General features: G+C 42.7%; 1 protein-coding gene across 1 annotated transcript in view; it reads left to right on the top strand.

Annotated features, from left to right (window-relative positions):
* Positions 1-2,273: 2,273 nt before the first annotated feature.
* LOC112240803 (vacuolar protein sorting-associated protein 13C) overlaps positions 2,274-25,080 on the top strand; it is a gene marked incomplete at its 3' end in the record, with an annotated part of 30,251 nt that continues 7,444 nt past the window's right edge. The window contains exons 1-14 of the mRNA XM_042315497.1: positions 2,274-2,307; positions 3,193-3,296; positions 3,714-3,881; positions 7,548-7,852; positions 8,066-8,213; positions 9,023-9,128; positions 9,827-9,975; positions 10,597-10,756; positions 11,029-11,108; positions 18,792-18,851; positions 19,541-19,700; positions 23,352-23,471; positions 23,771-23,874; positions 23,999-24,166. Coding sequence (XP_042171431.1) covers positions 2,274-2,307; positions 3,193-3,296; positions 3,714-3,881; positions 7,548-7,852; positions 8,066-8,213; positions 9,023-9,128; positions 9,827-9,975; positions 10,597-10,756; positions 11,029-11,108; positions 18,792-18,851; positions 19,541-19,700; positions 23,352-23,471; positions 23,771-23,874; positions 23,999-24,166 — 1,866 coding nt within the window. The remainder of the gene's footprint in view (positions 2,308-3,192; positions 3,297-3,713; positions 3,882-7,547; positions 7,853-8,065; positions 8,214-9,022; positions 9,129-9,826; positions 9,976-10,596; positions 10,757-11,028; positions 11,109-18,791; positions 18,852-19,540; positions 19,701-23,351; positions 23,472-23,770; positions 23,875-23,998; positions 24,167-25,080) is intronic.

Here is a 25,080-nt window from a genome sequence, read left to right on the forward strand (position 1 = left end):
GGATCCTAGTAGTAGATATCTGTATTGATGTAGTTCTAGTAGGATCCTAGTAGTAGGTATCTGTATTGATGTAGTTCTAGTAGGATCCTAGTAGTAGGTATCTGTATTGATGTAGTTCTAGTGGGATCCTAGTAGTAGGTATCTGTATTGATGTAGTTCTAGTAGGATCCTAGTAGTAGGTATCTGTATTGATGTAGTTCTAGTAGGATCCTAGTAGTAGGTATCTGTATTGATGTAGTTCTAGTAGGATCCTAGTAGTAGGTATCTGTATTGATGTAGTTCTAGTAGGTATCTGTGTTGATGTAGTTCTAGTAGGATCCTAGTAGTAGATATCTGTATTGATGTAGTTCTAGTAGGTATCTGTGTTGATGTAGTTCTAGTAGGATCCTAGTAGTAGATATCTGTATTGATGTCGTTCTAGTAGGTATCTGTATTGATGTAGTTCTAGTGGGATCCTAGTAGTAGGTATCTGTATTGATGTAGTTCTAGTGGGATCCTAGTAGTAGGTATCTGTATTCATCATGTGACTCAGTAGTTGTATTGATTATGTATTAATATGTATTGGTACAGTATTTAACATGAATGGTTGTATCTCTAGGTGGAGTTGTCATCTCTAGACTTTCTCCTCCACACCAAAGCGCTCCTCTCCACCATCAACTATCTGAACACAGCCGTACCCCAGGAGCTGACAGCCTCCAAGGACAGAGAGGCCAAGAAACAGGTGGAGAAGGCTGGACAGGGGAAGACAGGTATACATTATGTTATACTATAATATACTATACTTTAATATACTACAATATACTGTGCTGTTCTATAATGTATTATACTGTACTATAACATACTATACTATAATATACCATAATCTACTGTAATATACTATAATATATAATAATATACTATAATATATAATAATATACCATACGGTACTGTACTATACTATAATATACCATAATATACTATAATGTACTATACTATAATATACTATAATATACCATACTGTACAATACTATAATATACTGTAATATACTATAATATACCATACTGTACTATACTATAATATACCATACTGTACTATACTATAATATACCACACTGTAATATACTATAATATACCATACTGTACTATACTGTACTATACTATAATATACTATAATATACTATAATATGCCATACTGTACTATACTATAATGTACTGTAATATACTATAATATACCATACTGTACTATACTATAATGTACTGTAATATACTATAATATACCATACTGTACTATACTATAATGTATTGTAATATACTATAATATACTATAATATACCATACTGTACTATACTATAATATACTATAATATACCATACTGTACTATGCTATAATGTACTATAATATACTATAATATACTGTACTATACTATAATATACTATAATATACTATAATATACCATATTGTACTATACCATAATATACTATAATATACTATAATATACTGTAATATACTTTACCATATTATACTCTGCCATACCATAATTGACATACTTTAATGTACTATAATACACCAGTCTGTACTATATTTAGTTTATGAAATATACCAAACTATAGTATACTATAGTATACTGTACTATATTTATTAAACTCTGTTCTGTACCATACTATAATATACTGTTCTACCATACTGTACTATATTCAGTGTATGTTGGGCACCACATGGCCATTAAATACTAGTATTAAACTCTGTTCTCTACCATACTGTACTATATTCAGTGTATGTTGGGCACCACATGGCCATTAAATACTAGTATTAAACTCTGTTCTCTACCATACTGTACTATATACAGTGTATGTTGGGCACCACATGGCCATTAAAGACTAGTATTAAACTCTGTTCTCTACCATACTGTACTATATTCAGTGTATGTTGGGCACCACATGGCCATTAAATACTAGTATTAAACTCTGTTCTCTACCATACTGTACTATATTCAGTGTATGTTGGGCACCACATGGCCATTAAATACTAGTATTAAACTCTGTTCTCTACCATACTATACTATATTCAGTGTATGTTGGGCACCACATGGCCATTAAAGACTAGTATTAAACTCTGTTCTCTACCATACTGTACTATATTCAGTGTATGTTGGGCACCACATGGCCATTAAAGACTAGTATTATTAATGTCGTTTCGTTGTTCTCCTCCTTCAGTGTCGAAAGGAGCAAAAAACAGCAATGTGACAAACTTCAAACTGTCTGCTAAGCTGGGTTCATTCCGTGTGGAGGTGTGTGATGTTGCGGAACATCGCTGACATCACAATACAAGGTAAGATGTGACCAATCATCTGAAAGGAGAGGGGGGAGTACTATATTCAGTGTTTGTGGGGGCGGGGGAGGAGTTATGCTGCTTATAAACTTACTTATCCAGTTTTGGAAAATGTCCTTCCAACATTTATTTCAGTTATCTCTGCATTTGATTTACATACTGTGTGCTAACTGTGTGCTAACTGTGTGCTAACTGTGTGCTAACTGTGTGCTGACTGTGTGCTAACTGTGTGCTGACTGTGTGCTGACTGTGTGCTAACTGTGTGCTAACTGTGTGCTGACTGTGTGCTGACTGTGTGCTGACTGTGTACTAACTGTGTGCTAACTGTGTGCTAACTGTGTGCTAACTGTGTGCTGACTGTGTGCTGACTGTGTGCTGACTGTGTGCTAACTGTGTGCTGACTGTGTGCTGACTGTGTGCTGACTGTGTGCTGACTGTGTGCTGACTGTGTGCTAACTGTGTGCTGACTGTGTGCTGACTGTGTGCTGACTGTGTGCTGACTGTGTGCTGACTGTGTGCTGACTGTGTACTTAACTGTGTGCTAACTGTGTGCTAACTGTGTGCTAACTGTGTGCTGACTGTGTGCTGACTGTGTGCTGACTGTGTGCTAACTGTGTGCTGACTGTGTGCTGACTGTGTACTGACTGTGTGCTGACTGTGTGCTAACTGTGTACTAACTGTGTGCTGACTGTGTGCTGACTGTGTGCTGACTGTGTGCTGACTGTGTGCTGACTGTGTGCTAACTGTGTACTGACTGTGTACTGACTGTGTGCTGACTGTGTGCTGACTGTGTGCTGACTGTGTGCTGACTGTGTGCTGACTGTGTGCTGACTGTGTGCTAACTGTGTGCTAACTGTGTACTTGACTTGACTGATCTTTCGTCAGGTATTGATGGGTCGGTGCTGGTCCAGGCCAAAGAGACAATGCTGTTTGCCAGGCTCAGGGACATAGTGGTGCTGGATGTCGACCCCAAAACCATCCTCAAAAAGGTGATTTTTGATTTAAAAATGATTATTGCGTTGGTCCTGTCTCAGTTAACTCTACTTTTTTTTAGGTACTATTTTTTTTATATAACTCGGCAAGTCAGTTAAGAACAAATTCTTATTTTCAATGACAGCCTAGGAACAGTGGGTTAACTGCCTGTTCAGGGGCAGAACAACAGATTTGTACCTTGTCAGCTCAGGGGTTTGAACTTGCAACCTTCCGGTTACTAGTCCAACGCTCTAACCACTAGGCTACCCTGCCGCCTAGTACAGACAGAAGTACACCATTGGCCAACACCTTGTTCTGTTATTACACACATCGTTAGTGAGCTGAAGGGGTAGTTTGTAGTAATGTGGTCTGTTTTAATTTACAAGGGAGACTGTATCATCGTCATACTGTACTGTCCTGGTGTGATCCTGTAGGCCGTCTCCATCGTGGGCGAGGAGGTGTTCAGCTTTCAGATGTCCCTGTATCCCAACGCTACGGAGGGAGAAGGTTACTCAGACACCTCCAAGGTGGACGGGAAGGTTACCATGAGGCTGGGCTGCATCCAGATCGTCTATCTGCACAAGTTCCTTATGTCTCTACTGGTGAGGAAACCTCAGGGATGGGTATCGAGAGCTGGGCTCAATTCCATTATCAATTCCAGATCAATTCAGGAAGTACACAGAAATTCCAATTTCCTTCAATGCTTTTCAATCGGGGTAAAAAAAATAAAATAGAAATTAAAAAAATGGAATTCAAGTGTTTACTTTCTGAATTGACTGGAATTGAAATGGAATTGGTCCCAACTGGAGGACACGTTGACATATCAACTTCCCCACTGAGTGGAACATGGTTTATTAGTACCTATGTCCTTCATTTAGGAAATGTAGATACCGTGTATGAGGGTTATGCCTATGTGTCTTGCTATGTGCCAGTTCCCTACAGGCGGATTAAGCCTATTTCCTCCACTAAAACGTACTTTTAATGGAGATTCTCTAAAGGTCATGGTCATAAATAGGTTTCATCTTGGTCCAGGAAACCAGCTCTTTATGTTGCAGGGGAACGTTATTAGGATGTTTTGGTCGATTGGAGTCCTTTCATGTTACCAGGAAGATTTAAAACCTTATTTTAATTTCTGAGAGGCTGTTTCCTTTTTTACTGTTTATATTTATCCTGTTATGTGTTTGTTTATCCTTTTGTATCTGAACTCTTTCTTTTTCAATTTCTCCAGGCCTCTTATAGCTATCTGTAAATCTGTGGTGTTCTCTCCAGGCCTCTTATGGCTATCAGTGTCCTCAGTATCTATAAATCTGTGGTGTTCTCTCCAGGCCTCTTATAGCTATCAGTATCTATAAATCTGTGGTGTTCTCTCCAGGCCTCTTATGGCTATCAGTATCTATAAATCTGTGGTGTTCTCTCCAGGCCTCTTATGGCTATCAGTGTCCTCAGTATCTATAAATCTGTGGTGTTCTCTCCAGGCCTCTTATAGCTATCAGTGTCCTCAGTATCTATAAATCTGTGGTGTTCTCTCCAGGCCTCTTATAGCTATCAGTATCTATAAATCTGTGGTGTTCTCTCCAGGCCTCTTATAGCTATCAGTGTCCTCAGTATCTATAAATCTGTGGTGTTCTCTCCAGGCCTCTTATAGCTATCAGTGTCCTCAGTATCTATAAATCTGTGGTGTTCTCTCCAGGCCTCTTATAGCTATCAGTGTCCTCAGTATCTATAAATCTGTGGTGTTCTCTCCAGGCCTCTTATAGCTATCAGTATCCTCAGTATCTATAAATCTGTGGTGTTCTCTCCAGGCCTCTTATAGCTATCAGGTCCTCAGTATCTATAAATGGTGTTCTCTCCAGGCCTCTTATAGCTATCAGTGTCCTCAGTATCTATAAATCTGTGGTGTTCTCTCCAGGCCTCTTATAGCTATCAGTATCCTCAGTATCACTCTCCTTATGAGGTACAGTTTATGGCATGTTGTATAGCACTAAACTACAGATTATGGCACGCAGCGCAGCACTAAACTACAGATTATGGCATGCAGCTCAACACTAAACTACAGATTATGGCATGCAGCGCAACACTAAACTACAGATTATGGCACGCAGCGCAGCACTAAACTACAGATTATGGCATGCAGCGCAGCACTAAACTACAGATTATGGCATGCAGCGCAGCACTAAACTACAGCATTCACCCTCTGCTTTGCAGCTTCATCACACCAAACTACAGCACTGTTAACCACTATACACCCAGGCCCCTATCTTGCAGGGTTAGGGCCCATCTTAAACTATCAGAGGGTTAGGGCCCATCTTAAGGACAGGGCAGGGCCCTATCTTAAGGACAAACTACAGGCATTCAGGGCCCTCTGACAGGGTTAGGGCATCTTAAGGACATCACTATCCAGACACCCATCAGCACTCTTAAGGACAGGGTTAACCCCTATCTTAAGGACACCCAGGGCCCTATCTTAAGGACAGGGTTAGGGCCCTATCTTAAGGACAGGGTTAGGGCCCTATCTTAAGGACAGGGTTAGGGCCCTATCTTAAGGACAGGGTTAGGGCCCTATCTTAAGGACTGGGGGTTAGGGCCCTATCTTAAGGACAGGGTTAATTCCAATGAATTGAAATGGAATTGACCCCAACCCTGTTAAGAACCTATACGTTTTACACTTTACTCAGAGAAACATTTAACCCTTGTTGTGACCGAGTGGGCGTGTGCAAACCCAGATCTGTTGTTGTGTAGCCAACTCCCATGGTCATGTTTGGCGTCACGGTGTCCATAGATAGGAGTAGACAGCGCCAACAGATCTGGGTCCGGGTAGACAGCGCCAACAGATCTGGGTTATATTTATATAGAGACAGAGTAGTTACTATATAGTTACTATAGATATATTTATATAGAGTAGAGACAGAGTAGTTACGATAGCTTGATGTGTGATATATTTATATAGAGTAGAGACAGAGTAGTTACTATAGCTTGATGTGTGATATATTTATATAGAGACAGAGTAGTTACTATAGCTTGATGTGTGATATATTTATATAGAGTAGAGACAGAGTAGTTACTATAGCTTGATGTGTGATATATTTATATAGAGACAGAGTAGTTACTACTATAGATATATTTATATTAGAGACAGAGTAGTTACTATATATTTATATAGAGTAGAGACAGAGTAGTTACTATAGCTTGATGTGTGATATATTTATATAGAGACAGAGTAGTTACTATAGCTTGATGTGTGATATATTTATATAGAGACAGAGTAGTTACTATATAGTTACTATAGATATATTTATATAGAGTAGAGACAGAGTAGTTACTATAGCTTGATGTGTGATATATTTATATAGAGACAGAGTAGTTACTATAGCTTGATGTGTGATATATTTATATAGAGACAGAGTAGCTACTATAGCTTGATGTGTGATATATTTATATAGAGTAGAGACAGAGTAGTTACTATATAGTTACTATAGATATATTTATATAGAGTAGAGACAGAGTAGTTACTATAGATATATTTATATAGAGTAGAGACTGAGTAGTTACTATAGCTTGATGAAATATATATTTATAAAGAGTAGAGACAGAGTAGTTACTTTAGCTTGATGTGTGATTTGTTGAGATGTATGAAATCTTGACGAAACATATTTCTCTGTGGACATGCTGTATGTAAAGAGCTGTTGTTGATAACGCGGTGTGGTAAACTATTTGATTGGTCAGTTGAACATGATGCTCCGGTCTTGATGGCATGTTAATAACCATGTCTCTTTCTACGTAATGGCTCTTTCTCCTGTTTCTAAATCTCATTGGCACTTTGGAATGTCTCTCTGAACTTTGTGGTTTGTCGTCGCACGGGGGGGGGGAAAGAAAAAGGAATGTTTTCATGCACAACGTAACAACCGAACTCACTCCTCATTTCAAATGCTACGCAAATCTCACTCAACCGCCATTTTTTCATAAAACCTCTTATAACGGCCTATATAACCTAAATCCTCCTGCTTCCTTCCAGCCGTTGTTCCCTTCCCTCTGTCTTTGTGAATTCACTTCCAGGAAACGGTGTTTAAAGTTACACATCTGCATCACCTAGTTTCACATTTTGTTACGTATAACATATAACGTCCCCTGTCATTGTTCCTTTACCATGGCTGACCATTAGACCACTATACAGAACCTCAGCGTGTCTGTCCTGCTGTGTTAGTGTCTTCATGGTCTCTGTCCTGCTGTGTTAGTGTCTTCATGGTCTCTGTCCTTCGCCCCCCCCCCAGACATTTCTGGATAACTTCCAGACGGCCAAAGAGGCGGTGAGTGTGGCCACGGCCCAGGCAGCAGAGAAGGCGGCCTCCAGCGTCCGAGACTTTGCCCAGAAGAGCTTCCGTCTCTCCATGGACATCAAGCTGAAGGCCCCTCTCATCGTCATCCCTCAGTCCTCCACCTCACGCAATGCGTTTGTGGTGGACCTGGGGCTCATCACCGTGGGCAACAGTTTCAGTCTGATGTCGGCTGAAGGGTTCTCGCTGCCCGCTGTGTTGGACACCATGGACGTCAAACTCACTCAGCTCAAACTGTCCAGGTATTAGAGGAGACTAAAACGTTTGGTGCTAAAATAGGACATACTGCTTGGTGTGTGTGTGTGTGTGTGCGTGTGTGTGTGTGTGTGTGTGTTAACGTTGTCTTTCATTTATTCTTTCTTTCATGGTCCTTGGAGCCGGATTGTTAGCGTACTCATTTGAAGTGTGTGTGTGTGCTCTGATTGGGTAATCCCACTTTATTCATCTCTCCATAGGACCACGCTGAAACAAGGCTCCCCACAGACAGACATTGAGATCCTTCAGCCAATCAATTTAGAGCTTCTGGTCAAACGGAACCTGGCCTCTTCCTGGTACAACAAGATCCCTGGAGTAGAGGTTCAAGGAATGCTCAAGTCTATGAATGTAGGTTTACTGACCCTGAGACTGACCCTAACACTGACCCTGACCCTAACACTGACCCTGACCCTAACACTGACCCTAACATTGACCCTGACCCCCTAACACTGACCCTAACCCTAGAGGACAAGTCCAAGGAGAACTCAAGTCTATGAATGTAGGTTTACTGACCCTGACCCTGACCCTAACACTGACCCTGACCCTAACACTGACCCTAACCCTGACCCTAACACTGACCCTAACCCTGACCCTAACACTGACCCTAACACTGACCCTGACCCTAACACTGACCCTAACCCTAGAGGACAAGTCCAAGGAAAACTCAAGTCTATGAATGTAGGTTTACTGACACTGACCCTGACCCTAACACTGACCCTAACACTGACCCTAACCCTGACCCTAACACTGACCCTGACCCTAACACTGACCCTAACCCTGACCCTAACACTGACCCTGACCCCTAACCCTGACCCTAACACTGACCCTAACACTGACCCTGAAAACCAAGTCTGAACCCTGACCCTAACACTGACCCTAACACTGACCCTGACCCTAACACTAACCCTAGAGTACCGGTCCAAGGAGAACTCAAGTCTATGAATGTAGGAGCATCTTCCATTGTATTTATATAAAAAAAAATGTTTCCACTTCCACTGACAGCTGGTGGTTCTCTGGATACAGAAGTTGCCTTCTAGGAGAACAGATCTGCCCTAGAAACACAGATGTTTGATCTCAATGGGATCTAGTTGTATAAATAAAAGGAGAGGTACATCAGCACCAAATCAAGATGTTTTCCATCCTTTTTTAATCTCCAGATGGCTCTAGGTCAGGAGGACTTTGGTGTCCTGATGAAGACACTGAGGGAGAACATCGGAGAGGGCAGCAAAGAGCACGTCATGGATGTCAAGAAACAAGGTAGAGGTAGGTCCTAGTGTCTTACACACCAAACACACTGTAACTAGTGCCTGGAGGTAGATCCTAGTGTCTTACACACCAAACACACTGTAACTAGGGCCTGGAGGTAGATCCTAGTGTCTTACACACCAAACACACTGTAACTAGGGCCTGGAGGTAGATCCTAGTGTCTTACACACCAAACACACTGTAACTAGGGCCTGGAGGTAGATCCTAGTGTCTTACACACCAAACACACTGTAACTAGGGCCTGGAGGTAGATCCTAGGGTCTTACACACCAAACACACTGTAACTAGGGCCTGGAGGTAGATCCTAGTGTCTAGATCCTAGTAACCGAAAGGTCGCTAGATCGAATCCCTGAGCTGACAAGGTAAAAATCTGTCGTTCTGCCCCCTGAGCAAGGCAGTTAACCCACTGTTCCCGGTAGGCCGTCATTGTAAATAAGAATTTATTCTTAACTGACTTGCCTAATTAAATCAAGGTCAAATAAAACAATTAAACTGATCTGGAACCAGGCTAATTGATGATGCATTGCATGCATGTACAGCCTCAATATGAATTTCCGTTCCACAAGATTGAACAATAAAGTTTTTGAATTTGGAATCTTTGCTAGACACAGCAGAGATGTCAAAACAGTTGAATGTGTATTACTGGAGATAATGTCTATTGAACAGATGAAAATGTCTTTACTGGTAATGTCTAGACAAGGCAGAGCAGCACCAGCTGGAGGGGAATGAGGTGGGATGTCTACCTGTGGAGGCTGGAGGAGGAGGACAGCCTGCTGCTGTTACCAATGCAGGAGGACTGGGAGAAAACATCGTCAATATGCTGCTCAACCTGGAGATTAAGGAGGTAGCTATCTACCGACCTAAACACAGTGGTCCGTTGTGATGTCATTAGCTGGCTAATATACACAGTGGTCTGTTGTGATGTCATTAGGTGGCTAATATACACAGTGATCTGTTGTGATGTCATTAGGTGGCTAATATACACAGTGATCTGTTGTGATGTCATTAGGTGGCTAATATACACAGTGGTCTGTTGTGATGTCATTAGGTGGCTAATATACACAGTGGTCTGTTGTGATGTCATTAGGTGGCTAATATACACAGTGGTCTGTTGTGATGTCATTAGGTGGCTAATATACACAGTGGTCTGTTGTGATGTCATTAGGTGGCTAATATACACAGTGGTCTGTTGTGATGTCATTAGCTGGCTAATATACACAGTGGTCTGTTGTGATGTCATTAGCTGGCTAATATACACAGTGGTCCGTATGCTGTGTCTTTAGTACCTTTTACTGAAGCACCAAGGGAAATAAAATGTCTCTTTTTACAGTTGGATGTTGATGCAGTTTAAACACGTCACAGTGTCTATTTTCCATCACTCGTTGAAAACTAGACACTCCCAAATCCATCCAGCTTTACTCCTGCTACGTCTCAAATCTCCTTCATGGTTGTATCTCTCCATCAGGTGGTTGTGAAGCTGAAGAAGTCCAGGTCAGATCAGAAGGAGAGTCCGTTCCTGGTTCTCCACGTAGCCCAGCTGGGCATCCACACCAATGTCAGGAAGTACGACATGGTGGCCACAACGTACATCAAGAAAATCTCTATGAAGTGCCTGGAGTTCTCAGGTGGGTGGCTTTAGCCTGTCGAGGTGTCATGTTGTATAGGCTAAAACCTCAAGGCCTGTTATGTTTAAATACTGAATACAATAGTTACCATGACATTCTGGTTAGGAATACAGTAGTTACCATGAATTAAACTGGTCTGGTCATTCAGGTGAGGAATACAGTAGTTACCATAATTTAAACTGGTCTGGTCATTCTGGTCAGGAATGAAATACATCCCAGTGTTCTAGTTGGTAAATCAGAAAGCCACTGATTTTCATTTGACTGTTTTCTAGATTCCAACGGTGAACCACTGTGTCTGATCAGTTCCTCTGTGGAGTCAGGTGCTGACCTCCTCAAAGTGGAATACTTCAAGGTGGGACATACCTATTGATTTTGTTATACACTGAGTGCACACCTTCCTAATATTGATTTGCTCCCCCTTCCTCCCTCAGAACAGCCTCAATTCGTCCAGTCTATACCTCTAGTACAGCCCTCTAGCCCAGTCTATACCTCTAGTACAGCCCTCTAGTAAAGTATATATCTCTAGCTCAGCCCTCTAGCCCAGTCTTTACCTCTAGCCCAGTCTATACCTCTAGTACAGCCCAGTCTAGCCCAGTCTATACCTCTAGCCCAGTCTATACCTCTACCCCAGCTATACCTCTAGTACAGTCTATACCTCTAGCCCAGTCTATACCTCTAGTACAGCCCTCTAGCCCAGTCTATACCTCTAGCCCAGTCTATACCTCTAGCTCAGCCCTCTAGCCCAGTCTATACCTCTAGCTCAGCCCTCTAGCCCAGTCTATACCTCTAGCCCAGTCTATACCTCTAGCTCAGCCCTCTAGCCCAGTCTATACCTCTAGCTCAGCCCTCTAGCCCAGTCTTTACCTCTAGCTCAGCCCTCTAGCCCAGTCTATACCTCTAGCCCAGTCTATACCTCTAGCTCAGCCCTCTAGCCCAGTCTATACCTCTAGCTCAGCCCTCTAGCCCAGTCTATACCTCTAGCCCAGTCTATACCTCTAGCCCAGTCTATACCTCTAGTACAGCCCTCTAGCCCAGTCTATACCTCTAGCCCAGTCTATACCTCTAGCCCAGTCTATACCTCTAGCTCAGCCCTCTAGCCCAGTCTATACCTCTAGCCCAGTCTATACCTCTAGTACAGCCCTCTAGCCCAGTCTATACCTCTAGCCCAGTCTATACCTCTACCCCAGCTATACCTCTAGTACAGTCTATACCTCTAGCCCAGTCTATACCTCTAGCTCAGCCCTCTAGCCCAGTCTATACCTCTAGCCCAGTCTATACCTCTACCCCAGCTATACCTCTAGTACAGTCTATACCTCTAGCCCAGTCTATACCTCTAGCCCACTCTATACCTCTACCCCAGCTATACCTCTAGTACAGCCCTCTAGCCCACTCTATAGTACTTAGTGTTCTCGATTTGACATAGAGGTATAGACTGGGCTAGAGGGCTGTACTACCTTGTGTTCTGTGTGTTCATTGGCTAGAGGTATAGACTGGGCTAGAGGGCTGTACTACCTTGTGTTCTGTGTGTTCATTGGCTAGAGGTATAGACTGGGCTAGAGGGCTGTACTACCTTGTGTTCTGTGTGTTCATTGGCTAGAGGTATAGACTGGGCTAGAGGGCTGTACTACCTTGTGTTCTGTGTGTTCATTGGCTAGAGGTATAGACTGGGCTAGAGGGCTGTACTACCTTGTGTTCTGTGTGTTCATTGGCTAGAGGTTTAGACTGGGCTAGAGGGCTGTACTACCTTGTGTTCTGTGTGTTCATTGGTTAGAGGTATAGACTGGGCTAGAGGGCTGTACTACCTTGTGTTCTGTGTGTTCATTGGCTAGAGGTATAGACTGGGCTAGAGGGCTGTACTACCTTGTGTTCTGTGTGTTCATTGGCTAGAGGTATAGACTGGGCTAGAGGGCTGTACAACCTTGTGTTCTGTGTGTTCATTGGCTAGAGGTATAGACTGGGCTAGAGGGCTGTACTACCTTGTGTTCTGTGTGTTCATTGGTTAGAGGTATAGACTGGGCTAGAGGGCTGTACTACCTTGTGTTCTGTGTGTTCATTGGCTAGAGGTATAGACTGGGCTAGAGGGCTGTACTACCTTGTGTTCTGTGTGTTCATTGGTTAGAGGTATAGACTGGGCTAGAGGGCTGTACTACCTTGTGTTCTGTGTGTTCATTGGCTAGAGGTATAGACTGGGCTAGAGGGCTGTACTACCTTGTGTTCTGTGTGTTCATTGGTTAGAGGTATAGACTGGGCTAGAGGGCTGTACTACCTTGTGTTCTGTGTGTTCATTGGCTAGAGGTATAGACTGGGCTAGAGGGCTGTACTACCTTGTGTTCTGTGTGTTCATTGGCTAGAGGTATAGACTGGGTTACAGGGCTGTACTACCTTGTGTTCTGTGTGTTCATTGGCTAGAGGTATAGACTGGGTTACAGGGCTGTACTACCTTGTGTTCTGTGTGTTCATTGGCTAGAGGTATAGACTGGACTAGAGGGCTGTACTACCTTGTGTTCTGTGTGTTCATTGGCTAGAGGTATAGACTGGGCTAGAGGGCTGTACTACCTTGTGTTCTGTGTGTTCATTGGCTAGAGGTATAGACTGGGCTAGAGGGCTGTACTACCTTGTATTCTGTGTGTTCATTGGCTGTATAAAGATTGAGAGTTCTTCCTAAAGTCCACACTAACTCAGAATAATAAACACTTTGCTTTTTTTATTTTATTTAACCTTTATTTAACCTTTATTTAACTAGGCAAGTCAGTTAAGAATAAATCCTTATTTACAATGAGAACCTACCAAAAGGCCTCCTGTGGGAACGGGGGCCTGGGATTAAAATAAATAAATACATGAATAAATACAATATAAATATAGGACAGAACACACATCACGACAAGAAAGACATCACTTAAAGAGAGACAACACTACATAAAGAGAGACAACACAACATAAAGAGAGACAACAACACTACATAAAGAGAGACAACACTACATAAAGAGAACACTACACTACATAAAGAGAGACAACACTACATAAAGAGAGACAACACAACACTACATAAAGAGAGACAACACAACATAAAGAGAGACAACACTACATAAAGAGAGACAACAACACTAAAGAGAGACAACACTAAAGAGAGACAACACAAACACATAAAGAGAGACAACACAACATAAAGAGAGACAACACTACATAAAGAGAGACAACACTACATAGAGACAACACTACATAAAGAGAGACAACACTACATAAACAGAGAAACATAAAGAGAGACAACACAACACTACATAAAGAGAGACAACACTACATAAAGAGAGACAACACAACACACTAAAAGAGAACACAACACTACATAAAGAGAGACAACACAACACTACATAAAGAGAGACACTACATAAAGAGAGACAACACTACATAAAGAGAGACACAACACTACATAAAGAGAGACAACACTACATACAAAGAGAGACAACACAACACTACATAAAGAGAGACAACACTACATAAAGAGAACACAACACTACATAAAGAGAGACAACACTACATAAAGAGAGACAACACAACACTACATAAAGAGAGACAACACAACACTACATAAAGAGAGACAACACTACATAAAGAGAGACAACACAACACTACATAAAGGGAGACAACACTACACTACAAAAGAGACAACACAACACTACATAAAGAGAGACAACACTACATAAAGAGAGACAACACAACACTACATAAAGAGAGACAACACTACATAAAGAGAGACAACACAACACTACATAAAGAGAGACAACACTACATAAAGAGAGACAACACACATAAAGAGAGACACTACATAAAGAGAGACAACACTACATAGAGACAACACTACATAAAGAGAGACAACACTACATAAAGAGACAACACAACACTACATAAAGAGAGACAACACAACACTACATAAAGAGAGACAACACAACACTACATAAAGAGAGACAACACAACACTACATAAAGAGAGACAACACAACACTACATAAAGAGACAACACAACACTACATAAAGAGAGACAACACAACACTACCCACAGAGACAACACAACACTACATAAAGAGAGGCACCACAACACTACATAAAGAGAGACACCCCAACACTACATAAAGAGAGACAACACAACACTACATAAAGAGAGACAACACAACACTACATAAAGAGAGACAACACAACACTACATAAAGAGACAACACAACACTACATAAAGAGAGACAACACAACATAAGAGACAACACAACACTACATAAAGAGAGACCACACAACATAAGAGACAACACAACACTACATAAAGAGAAACACCCCAACACTACATAAAGAGACAACACAACACTACATAAAGGGAGACAACACTACATAAAACACAACATAAAGAGAGACAACAACACTACATAAAGAGACAACACTACATAAAAGAGACAACAACACACAACATAAAGAGAGACAACACAACACTACATAAAGAGAGACAACACAACACTACATAAAAGAGACAACAACACTACATAAAGGGAGACAACACAACACTACATAAAGAGACAACAACACTACATAAAGGGAGACAACACAACACTACATAAAGAGAGACAACACAACACTACATAAAGAGAGACAACACAACACTACATAAAGAGAGACAACACTACATAAAGGAGACAACACAACACTACATAAAGAGAGACAACACTACATAAAGAGAGACAACACATCACTACATAAAGAGAGACCCAAGACAACACTACATAGAGAGAGACAACAACATAGCAAGGCAGCAACACTGACACAACATGGTAGCAACACGACATGACAGCAACACGACATGACAACAACATGGTAGCAACACGACATGACAACAACATGGTAGCAACACGACATGACAACAACATGGTAGCAACACGACATGCCAACAACATGGTAGCAACACGACATGACAACAACATGGTAGCAACACGACATGACAACAACATGGTAGTAACACAACATGGTAGCAACACGACATGACAACAACATGGTAGTAACACAACATGGTAGCAACACGACATGACAACAACATGGTAGCAACACGACATGACAACAACATGGTAGTAACACAACATGGTAGCAACACGACATGACAACAACATGGTAGCAACACGACATGACAACAACATGGTAGTAACACAACATGGTAGCAGCACAACATGGTAGCAGCACAACATGGTAGCAGCACAGCATGGTAGCAGCACAGCATGGTAGCAGCACAGCATGGTAGCAGCACAGCATGGTAGCAACACAGCATGGTACAAACATGATTGCTTTAATGTATTATTCTTATGGAGTCTTATTGTTAATGTTATTAAAGCCTTGTATAACTTATTGTTCTTAAAGCCTTGTATAACTTATTGTTCTTAAAGCCTTGTATAACTTATTGTTCTTAAAGCCTTGTATAACTTATTGTTCTTATAGTCTTGTGTAACTTATTGTTCTTAAAGCCTTGTATAACTTATTGTTCTTAAAGCCTTGTATAACTTATTGTTCTTAAAGCCTTGTATAACAGCAAAAACACAGTCGATACGGGCTCTATGCAGCACTCGTTTTCCCCTACAGTCTGGAATTATTTTATCACTTTGGAAATTAAAGCATTTGACGTCATTAAATACCTAATCAAACACCTTTTATGAGCCTTTCCTAAAATAGGAAATTCATATATGAATTCTTCGAAATGCAAAGAGGCGCATTCCCAGAATCCCCATGGTCATTGTATTGTAGTTATATTTAATGATACAGTATTGTAGCTGTTCAGAAACCCCCAGCCATATGTCCTCTCTCTCTGTGGACATGTTCTCTTTTCAGAAACCTCCAGCCATATGTCCTCTCTCTGGGGACATGTTTCTCTGTTCAGAAACCCCCAGCCATATGTCCTCTCTGGGGACATGTTCTCTGTTCAGAAACCCCCAGCCATATGTCCTCTCTCTGGGGACATTTTCTCTGTTCAGAAACCTCCAGCCATATGTCCTCTCTCTGGGGACATGTTCTCTGTTCAGAAACCCCCAGCCATATGTCCTCTCTCTGGGGACATGTTCTCTGTTCAGAAACCTCCAGCCATATGTCCTCTCTCTGGGGACATGTTTCTCTGTTCAGAAACCTCCAGCCATATGTCCTCTCTGGGGACATGTTCTCTGTTCAGAAACCTCCAGCCATATGTCCTCTCTCTGGGGACATGTTCTCTGTTCAGAAACCCCAGCCATATGTCCTCTCTGGGGACATGTTTCTCTGTTCAGAAACCCCCAGCCATATGTCCTCTCTCTGGGGACATGTTCTCTGTTCAGAAACCCCCAGCCATATGTCCTCTCTCTGGGGACATGTTTCTCTGTTCAGAAACCCCCAGCCATATGTCCTCTCTCTCTGTGGACATGTTTCTCTGTTCAGAAACCTCCAGCCATATGTCCTCTCTCTCTGTGTTGACATGGTTTCTGTGCCAGGCAGCAGGCTCTGGTGTCAATACAACCCAGAGATGTCATCTTCAACCCCGTAACCTCAATCTCATTATAGAGATGCTGTACAAGACGGACATTACATTCTCACTGTTTGTCTCTGTCATTATCAACACAATAGACCAGGGCACTCTCCAGACCTGGCCTGTGTCCCAAATGGCACCTTATTCCCTATGCAGTGCATTACTTTTAACCAGAGCCCTATGCTACAAGTAGTGCACTATATAGGAGTAGGGTTCCATTTCAGACACGGCCTAAAGCCCACTCCAGACTTGGTGGTGCCTGGCGTCAAGCCTGACAACATGACCGTCAGTGGGTTTCTCAGTGAGAATATACGTGTTGATATAATCTTCCTAAATGAATGGTTGTCAGAAGCCAGTGGTCCTAGTTAACAAAGCAGCATCTCTAAGGATCAGGAGTAGGTCTGGTCAAAGTCTACTTTTGTGTTATTTTGAGCATTTAAACGACTGCTAATGTTTTGTGATAGTGATCGATTTTGTGTTTACATTACCTCTAAATGACTGCTAATTGATTAGTTTCCATTACCCCTAAATGACTGCTAATTGATTAGTTTCCATTACCCCTAAATGACTGCTAATTGATTAGTTTCCATTACCCCTAAATGACTGCTAATTGATTAGTTTCCATTACCCCTAAATGACTGCTAATTGATTTGTTTCCATTACCCCTAAATGACTGCTAATTGATTAGTTTCCATTACCCCTAAATGACTGCTAATTGATTAGTTTCCATTCCTCTTAAATGACTGCTAATTGATTAGTTTCCATTACCCCTAAATGACTGCTAATTGATTAGTTTCCATTACTCCTAAATGACTGCTAATTGATTAGTTTCCATTACTCCTAAATGACTGCTAATTGATTAGTTTCCATTACTCCTAAATGACTGCTAATTGATTAGTTTCCATTACTCCTAAATGACTGCTAATTGATTAGTTTCCATTACTCCTAAATGACTGCTAATTGATTAGTTTCCATTACTCCTAAATGACTGCTAATTGATGTGTTTCCATTACCCCTAAATGACTGCTAATTGATTTGTGTTTCCATTACCTCTAAATGACTGCTAATTGATTTGTGGTTTCATTGTGTTTCCATTACTCCTAAATGACTGCTAATTGATTAGTTTCCATTACTCCTAAATGACTGCTAATTGATTAGTTTCCATTACTCCTAAATGACTGCTAATTGATTTGTTTCCATTACCCCTAAATGACTGCTAATTGATTTGTTTCCATTACCCCTAAATGACTGCTAATTGATTTGTGGTTTCATTGTGTTTCCATTACCCCTAAATGACTGCTAATTGATTTGTGGTTTCATTGTGTTTCCATTACCCCTAAATGACTGCTAATTGATTTGTGGTTTCATTGTGTTTCCATTACCCCTAAATGACTGCTAATTGATTTGTGGTTTCATTGTGTTTCCATTACCCCTAAATGACTGCTAATTGATTTGTGGTTTCATTGTGTTTCCATTACCCCTAAATGACTGCTAATTGAGTTGTTGTTTTCTTTCTTCTCAGGCTGACAGAAATAGGCCAAACTTTGCCACTGTTCACAAGAATACTGAGCAGATGATCAATGTAAGTAATGATATCTAAACGGTTTATTTGTTCGTCCAATACACTCAAGCGGGCAAAATTAAAACAACATAATTTCAACCAGACTCCAACCAGTTGTTTTTAAACTAGCATTAACTAGTTGTAATGCTGGGAAAGGCTCTGATATGTGTCTATGTTAGATACAACATTGTGCCTGCACTGGCACCTTTTATAAATGCAGCGGCCGTGTTAATGTAGCCTGCTGGTTGTTGAATGGGGATCTGAGAGGTCTGTGAAGCCTGCCGACATCTTTCTGTTCTCTTAAGACCTCAAAGGGCTCGTTTGATTTACCGTCTGATCAACACAGTCCATGTGACTTGGTTAAGTGGCTCTTTCTCTCTCTCTCGCTCTCCCCTTTCTCCCCTTTCTCTACTCTCTCTACTCTCTCTACTCTCTCTACTCTTTCTCTACTCTACTCTCTCTCTCTCTCTTTCTCCTTTCTCTACTCTCTCTACTCTCTCTGTCCTCTCTCTCTCCCCTTTCTCTGCTCTCTCTCTCCTCTCTCTCTCCCCTTTCTCTACTCTCTCTCCTCTCTCTCTCCCCATTCTCTGCTCTCTCTCGACTCTCTTCTCTCTCTTTCTTCTGTCTCTCCTCTCTCTCTCTCCCCTTTCTCTACTCTCTCTCGACTCTTCTCTCTCTCTACTCTCTCTCCCCGTCTCCCCCTCCTGTAGGTGACCTTCACCTCCCTGGATCTACTGCTTCACACGGAGGCTCTCCTCTCCACCATAGACTTCCTGTCTTCTGCCCTGTCCTCCGGCAGCCTGCCCCCCTCACCAGAGGAGCCTAAGCAGAAGTCTGAGGAGAGCAGCAGGGCCATCTCCGCCAAGTCAAGTAAACACACAATATACTTTACACAAGGACACAACACACACTGTACAGATTTACACACACACACACACAAACATAGACGGACACACACTATAAGCATACACACACTCAACAGCCTGCACTCATCTTAGAAGGAAACTAGGCACAAGGTCAAGGAGAGGAAGGTCTTTCTTCATCAAGTCAGTAGACATTCTTTATACCAGCGAGATGTCATCGTTTTCCTCTTTTCTGTTCAAACAGAATCAACTCATTCTGAGTGGTGAAGGTTAGGTATTCGTTCTGAGCGGTGAAGGTTAGGTGTTCATTCTGAGCGGTGAAGGTTAGGTGTTCATTCTGAGTGGTGAAGGTTAGGTGTTCGTTCTGAGTGGTGAAGGATAGGTGTTCGTTCTGAGTGGTGAACGTTAGGTGTTCGTTCTGAGTGGTGAACGTTAGGTGTTCGTTCTGAGTGGTGAAGGTTAGGTGTTCATTCTGAGCGGTGAAGGTTAGGTGTTCATTCTGAGCGGTGAAGGTTAGGTGTTCATTCTGAGCGGTGAAGGTTAGGTGTTCATTCTGAGCGGTGAAGGTTAGGTGTTCATTCTGAGCGGTGAAGGTTAGGTAGTCATTCTGAGCGGTGAAGGTTAGGTGTTCATTCTGAGCGGTGAAGGTTAGGTGTTCATTCTGAGCGGTGAAGGTTAGGTGTTCATTCTGAGCGGTGAAGGTTAGGTATTCATTCTGAGCGGTGAAGGTTAGGGCTATGGTTTGGGGGAAGGCTTAAAACCAAAATAATTCAAAAGGACAAGCTATTACCAATAAAGTATTCTCGTGATGCTAGAGCTTTGTGAACTGGGTAGTAGCACAGCGGTCTGAGGGGCGGGATCCGGCTCTGAGCATCACCAGTTCACTGCCAGAGCTGGGTTATTGTTTAGAATTGGTTGAGGGTTGAGTACCGGCGCTCTGAGCATCACCAGTTCACTACCAGAGCTGGGTTATTGTTTAGAATTGGTTGAGGATTGAGTACCGGTGCTCCTAGCATCACCAGTTCACTGCCAGAGCTTGGTTATTGTTTAGAATTGGTTGAGGGTTGACGTTCTGGGGACCTTTTCAAACGTCCGGGATCGGCGTCTAGTTCTAGTGACCGGTCTGCTTTGTACACTCTACACACCTCATACAGTAGTAGTGTAAACACTACGGACTATGCACCACAGAGACAGCCATTTATAAACATCATGAACACACATGTACTACATACACCGTGTACATATAGTACATTCAGACAGTATTCATGTACTCATACACTGTGTACATATAGTACATTCAGACAGTATTCATGTTCTACATATAGTACATTCAGACAGTATTCATGTTCTACATATAGTACATTCAGACAGTATTCATGTTCTACATATAGTACATTCAGACAGTATTCATGTTCTACATATAGTACATTCAGACAGTATTCATGTTCTACATATAGTACATTCAGACAGTATTCATGTTCTACATATAGTACTTCCAGAAAGTATTCATGTTCTACATACACCATGTACATATAGTACATTCAGAAAGTATTCAGACCCCTTGACTTTTTCCTCATTTTGTTACATTAAAGCCTTACTCTAAAACGGTTTAAATCGTTTCTTCCCCCTCATCAATCTACACACTAAATAGCCCATAATGATGAAGCCAAAACAGGTTTTTAGAATTGTGTGCAAATAAACAAACGGAACATTTCCATAAGTATTCAGACCCTTTACTAAGTACTTTGTTGAAGCACCTTTGGCAGCGATTACAGCATCGAGTATGACTGTACAAGCTTGGCACACCTGGATTTGGGGAGTTTCTCCCATTCTTCTCTACAGATCTGAGGTCCTGAGTGCTCTGGAGCAGGTTTACATCAAGTATCTCCGTTCATCTTTCCCTCGATCCTGACTAGTCTCCCAGTCCTTGCCGCTGAAAAACATCCTCACAGCATGATGCTGCCACCACCATGCTTCACCGTAGGGATGGTGCCATGTTTCCTCCAGACGTGACGCTTGGCATTCAGGTCAAAGAGTTCAATCTTGGTTTCATCAGACAAGAGAATCTTGTCTCTCATGGCCTTGAGTCTTTTTAGGTGCTTTTTCTCAAACTCCCAGTTGGCTGTCATGTGCTTTTTACTGAGGAGTGGCTTCCATCTGGCCACTCTACCATAAAGGCCTGATTGGTAGAGTCCTGCAGAGATGGGAGAACCTTTCAGAAGGACAACCATCTCCACAGAGTAACTCTAGAGCTCTGTCAGAGTGACCATCGTGTTCTTGGTCACCTCCCTGACCTTCTCCCCTGATTGCTCAGTTTGGCTGGGCGGCCAGCTCTAGGAAGAGTCTTGGTGGTTCCAAACTTCCTCCATTTAAGAATGATGGAGGACACTGTGTTCTTGGGGACCTTCAATCCTGCAGAAATGTTTTGGTTCCCTTCCCCAGATCTGTGCCACGACACAATCCAGTCTCTGAGCTCTACGGACAATTCCTTTGACCTCATGGCTGGGTTTTTGCTCTGACATGCACTGTCAACTGTGGGACCTTATATAGACAGGTGTGTGCCTTTCCAAATCATGTCCAATCAATTGAATTTACCACAGGTGGACTCCAATCAAGTTGTAGAAACATCTCAAGGACGATCAATGGAAACAGGATGCACCTGAGCTCAATGTCAAGTCTCCTAGCAAAGGGTCTGAATACTTATGTAAATAAGTTATTTCTGTTTTTTATTTTGTCATTATGTGGACTGTGTGTAAATTGATGTATTTAATCCATTTTAGAATGAGGCTGTAACTTAACAAAATGTGTAAAAAGTTTATTGGGCTGAATACTTTCTGAATGAGCACTGTACATACACACCCTACCTCCACCTTGCATCCTGTAGACTTGATCTTGCCCCATAAACAGATGAAAAACAGAGCAGTGGTTAGTAGATGAGATTAGAGGCCTCTTAGCCATGTCAAGTAAACACCCACATCCTGCTAAAACACTGCCCACTTTCACACTCAGCCTCGACGTCTGCAAACACACCTCGGATAGGGATCACTGAGCTGTGTCAGCAGGTCAATCTGGTGACCTGGTTAAATGAAGGCCAGAGGACCACTCCAAGTGGACTGTTGATTGCTATTGAATCCGAAGGTGGTGAGGGTAGGCAACAACATGTCTGCCATGCTGATCCTCAACACTGGGGCCCCTCAGGGGTGCATGCTTAGTCCCCTCCTGTACTCCCTGTTCACCCACGACTGTGTGGCTAAACACGACTCCAACACCATCATTATGTTTGCTAATGACACAACAGTCGTTAGGCCTGATCACCGACAACGATGAGACAGCCAATAGAGAGGAGGTCAGAGACCTGGCCTTGTGATGCCAGGACAACAACCTCTCCCTCAATGTGAGCAAGACAAAGGAGATGATTGTGGACGACAGGAAAAGGAGGACTGAACAGGCGACCATTAACATATGTGGAGCGGTCGAGAGTTTCAAGTGGCTTTTTTCTATATAAATATTTTTGTGTTGGTTTTCACGTGTTAGTATGAAAACGTACCATTCATTTCATTAGATATAACAGATTCTGAAGGACTATCTTACATGTCTCTTTTGGTTGGTCAACCAATAGCGAAATCATCGTGTGACTTTCTGTCCGTTTCCATGACAGCGGCTCTAGGTTCTCCGTCGGACGGTGACGTCGTCGACCTGAAGGTGATGATGCGGCTGGGGGCGTTCAACGTCCTAGTGTGTGATCAGAACTGCAACATGGCTGACATCAAGATACAAGGTGCCGATGTAGACAGAACCCTCAGGGGCCCGTACAGAACCCTCAGGGGCCCGTACAGAACCCTCAGGGGCCCGTACAGAACTCATAGGCTACACAATGTTGTCTTTTATACAGCTACACTTACATTTGATTATCATCTAGGGCTTTCGTAAGGGATTTCAGCCAAGGTTTGTATATGATGAAAGTCCCAAAAATATTTTTTGGGGGGGTTATTTAAGTGTCTTGTGCTTGTGTGGTTTGCTGTTGACCTTTTCTGAATTGATGTTAGCATCAGATCAACATTTTATCTTGTTGTACAGGTTTCAATGGATCCCTCCTGATGCAAGGGCCTCAAACCCACATCTCTGCCCGCCTTCGGGATTTCATCGTCATTAATGTTGACCCAAAAGGTATTCACAAAAAGGTAAGTCACGAAGTAAAACCACGAAAGATTTCAGTGACGGATGGAGATGCGACAGTATATCATTCAACCCCGGTGAAATATTGCAGTTGCATTTACCTGGTAACGGTTTGGTTCTCCGTTGCAGGCCATCTCTATCGTAGGAGACGAGGTGTTTAGTTTCAGTATGAGTCTGACCCCCAAGGCTACAGAGGGAGCCGGCTACGCAGACACCTCCAAGACAGACGGGAAGGTTCAGCTCAACGTGGGCTGTGTCCAAGTCGTCTACCTCCACAAGTTTGTCATGTCTTTGCTGGTGAGTCTCAGCGTTGGTACTGGAGTTGGTGAGTCTCAGCGTGGGTACTGGAGTTGGTGAGTCTCAGCGTGGGTACTGGAGTTGGTGAGTCTCAGCGTTGGTACTGGAGTTGGTGAGTCTCAGCGTGGGTACTGGAGTTGGTGAGTCTCAGCGTGGGTACTGGAGTTGGTGAGTCTCAGCGTGGGTACTGGAGTTGGTGAGTCTCAGCGTGGGTACTGGAGTTTGTCATGTCTTTGCTGGTGAGTCTCAGCGTTGGTACTGGAGTTAGGGAGTCTCAGCGTGGGTACTGGAGTTGGTGAGTCTCAGCGTTGGTACTGGAGTTAGGGAGTCTCAGCGTGGGTACTGGAGTTGGTGAGTCTCAGCGTGGGTACTGGAGTTTGTCATGTCTCAGCGTGGGTACTGGAGTTTGTCATGTCTCAGCGTGGGTACTGGAGTTTCATGTCTTTGCTGGTGAGTCTCAGCGTGGGTACTGGAGTTGGTGAGTCTCAGCGTTGGTACTGGAGTTGGTGAGTCTCAGCGTGGGTACTGGAGTTGGTGAGTCTCAGCGTGGGTACTGGAGTTTGTCATGTCTTTGCTGGTGAGTCTCAGCGTGGGTACTGGAGTTGGTGAGTCTCAGCGTGGGTACTGGAGTTGGTGAGTCTCAGCGTGGGTACTGGAGTTTGTCATGTCTTTGCTGGTGAGTCTCAGCGTTGGTACTGGAGTTGGTGAGTCTCAGCGTGGGTACTGGAGTTTGTCATGTCTCAGCGTGGGTACTGGAGTTTGTCATGTCTCAGCGTGGGTACTGGAGTTTGTCATGTCTCAGCGTGGGTACTGGAGTTTGTCATGTCTTTGCTGGTGAGTCTCAGCGTGGGTACTGGAGTTTGTCATGTCTTTGCTAGTGAGTCTCAGCGTGGGTACTGGAATTGGTGAGTCTC

Source organism: Oncorhynchus tshawytscha, unplaced genomic scaffold (assembly GCF_018296145.1).
Source record: "Oncorhynchus tshawytscha isolate Ot180627B unplaced genomic scaffold, Otsh_v2.0 Un_scaffold_7998_pilon_pilon, whole genome shotgun sequence".
NCBI lineage: Eukaryota > Metazoa > Chordata > Actinopteri > Salmoniformes > Salmonidae > Oncorhynchus > Oncorhynchus tshawytscha.